Here is a 2,309-nt window from a genome sequence, read left to right on the forward strand (position 1 = left end):
TTGGTGTACTCGGGAGCTCACGAGTCCCATAAGCTGCTTAGCCCTCTCTCTCTCTCTACGTTGTGATAGTGCAAGACGTCTCAGTCTATAAACCCAAAATCTATAATCGGCAATGGTCCATGCTTGCCACTCTGTGCGTGTAAGCTCCTCTATTGCTCTGTAAGGACACGCGTGTAAGCTCCTCTACTGCTCTGTAAGGACACGCTACTCATGTGAAGCAGCACTACTGCCAGCACCATCACCCGAGGTGCCACTGGGACCAGCACCACCACCCACACACTTGTGTGATGTGAGCTGACTCTCCTGAAGGAATCTCTGGTATCCATTAAACTCGTGTGCACTCCACTCAATCTTTGGAGGAACCTCAGGCTCCTGATCTCTATCATCAGGGCATTGATGTAAAATCAAGTGGCCTGCCCCACTAGGACCAGCACCACCCACACGCTTGTGTGCTATGAGGCAGCTCTTCTAAAGGACTCTCTAGTATCCATCAAACTCATGTTGCACTCCACTCAATCTCTGGAGGAACCTCAGGCTCTTGATCTTTGTCATCAGTGGCATCGACTTGAGCGAAGCTTTAGTGAAGATCGTTAATGCTGAGAACTTTGTATGTTGATTGTGTAAGAATTTCCTTGGAGATACACAAGGGGTGGGGGATTTGCGGGCATTGGTTATGGGGGGTTGTTCGGGGGGAGGGGAGGGGGGGACATTCTCTCTTTATATCTATGTAACCTATCGTCAAAGTGTATGGATGTTCTTTTAAGGTTTGGAGACTTACATGCCATAAACATGAAATTGGGGATTAAACAAATAGCTATTTCTTTTATAAATTTATAGAATTCAAAATCCAAACATGTTTACTTATAAAAGGGGGGTAAACAATCAATTAAAAAAAAGTAATTAGGGGCATTTTAAAGTGGCATGTTGGCATGTATGTGCTATATGGGTTTTTATACAGTGACGTGCTTGAGGAAAATTTTCAGTGCTAGTACACATCAATGTGAGCATGAATCACCTTTCTCTAATGTAATGGTCGTAGTAGTACAAGTGCATCAACCGATAATTTCTCTATGATTCTTTATGTTGAAACGTCCATCTAATTCAATGAATTACCTATAAATTGACATGTATATTAGTCTTTGCATATTAGAAGGCTAACCTCTTGTAGTAGCCAAAGTACCCCATAAACCTTTGAGCTACTTTATAGTCTTGGCCTCACGTGTGGCTATATAAAATAAAAAGATACTATGCTTCAAACACACATGCCATGAGAAATGTCTTTAGGAGATTATATGATTTATAAAGAGCATGCATTGTTTCAAGCCTATTTGAACTTTTGAAGGTCTACGATTTTTTGCACTTAGAGAGCACACATAAGTTATCCATGAGGCTTTCGAAAACATTTGGTGAGGAAACCCTTGAAGGCACTATAAATAAGCCTTTATAGGTGCATTTGGAAGGACAAATATGGTTACCTTGTAGCAATGAGCTAAAAGTGAGGGCTTAATTTGCCCCAATGAAAAACTGAAAAATCACCTAGCACGATGGAGGCCTCGTTTTGGAGAATGTTGTTGATCTTAGTGTTGGAACCGAGTGGGGGTCTTCACACTAGACTAGAGATTAAAAAGCATTCATTAAAAGAGCTATATGAAGATTAATGCTTGTTGGAAGGCATGGGGATAATTATTTGGAGGCGCCTGTCTCTTGGATCTGGAGGCTGGAGCTCTCTCTTGACGGAAGTCAACTTAAGAAGACGTGCTCAAACACTTGGTGAATCGCCCCCTTCGAGTAGGTTTGACGGAGTCGAGTGGGAAGAACTTCTCAGGCTTTCGACGTGCGGGATGACGTGGCGTCGTGAGGTAATCCAAACTAATATTAAGAAAATTGAAAGTATTTATAACTAAAAGCTCCCGAGTAGACTTTGTAAGTATTTGTTGGGTAGGTTATGTACACTATGAGAGAGTTAGTCAAAGACTCTGAGCTTGCGTTTCTCGACAAAAGAATCAACAACAACAACAACGCGGGCATAAACGTGAAGCTTCTTTCAACACAGCCAATCAAAGTCATCTCAAACACAGTAATGGAACAAGATCAACAAAGATGCTCCACATCAGCAATCTTTCATGAGAAGCCGCACCTGCTCCAGCAGACTGTAACTCATCAGAGTACAGCTCCTACAGGGGGTGATGCGGAGGTGTTTGGAATCGATGTCAGCTTGCAAATACTCCCGAGCACTAATGGCCATCGTCGGAGCTTGTATAAGTGCAGTTTCTGTCCAAGGAAGTTTGCAAGCTCGCAAGCTTTGGGCG

General features: G+C 42.8%; 1 protein-coding gene across 1 annotated transcript in view; it reads left to right on the plus strand.

The window, feature by feature from the left end:
• The first annotated feature begins 1,673 nt into the window (after nt 1-1,673).
• Nucleotides 1,674-2,309, plus strand: part of LOC147607114 (uncharacterized) — a 1,411-nt gene continuing 775 nt past the window's right edge. The window contains exons 1-2 of the mRNA XM_086791493.1: nt 1,674-1,859; nt 1,943-2,309. The exon at nt 1,943-2,309 is cut by the window's right edge and continues 775 nt beyond it. Coding sequence (XP_086647619.1) covers nt 1,674-1,859; nt 1,943-2,309 — 553 coding nt within the window. The remainder of the gene's footprint in view (nt 1,860-1,942) is intronic.

This window comes from Cibotium barometz, chromosome 56 (genome assembly GCF_041138505.1).
Source record: "Cibotium barometz isolate CiBa-2024 chromosome 56, ASM4113850v1, whole genome shotgun sequence".
Classification (NCBI taxonomy): Eukaryota; Viridiplantae; Streptophyta; class Polypodiopsida; order Cyatheales; family Cibotiaceae; genus Cibotium; species Cibotium barometz.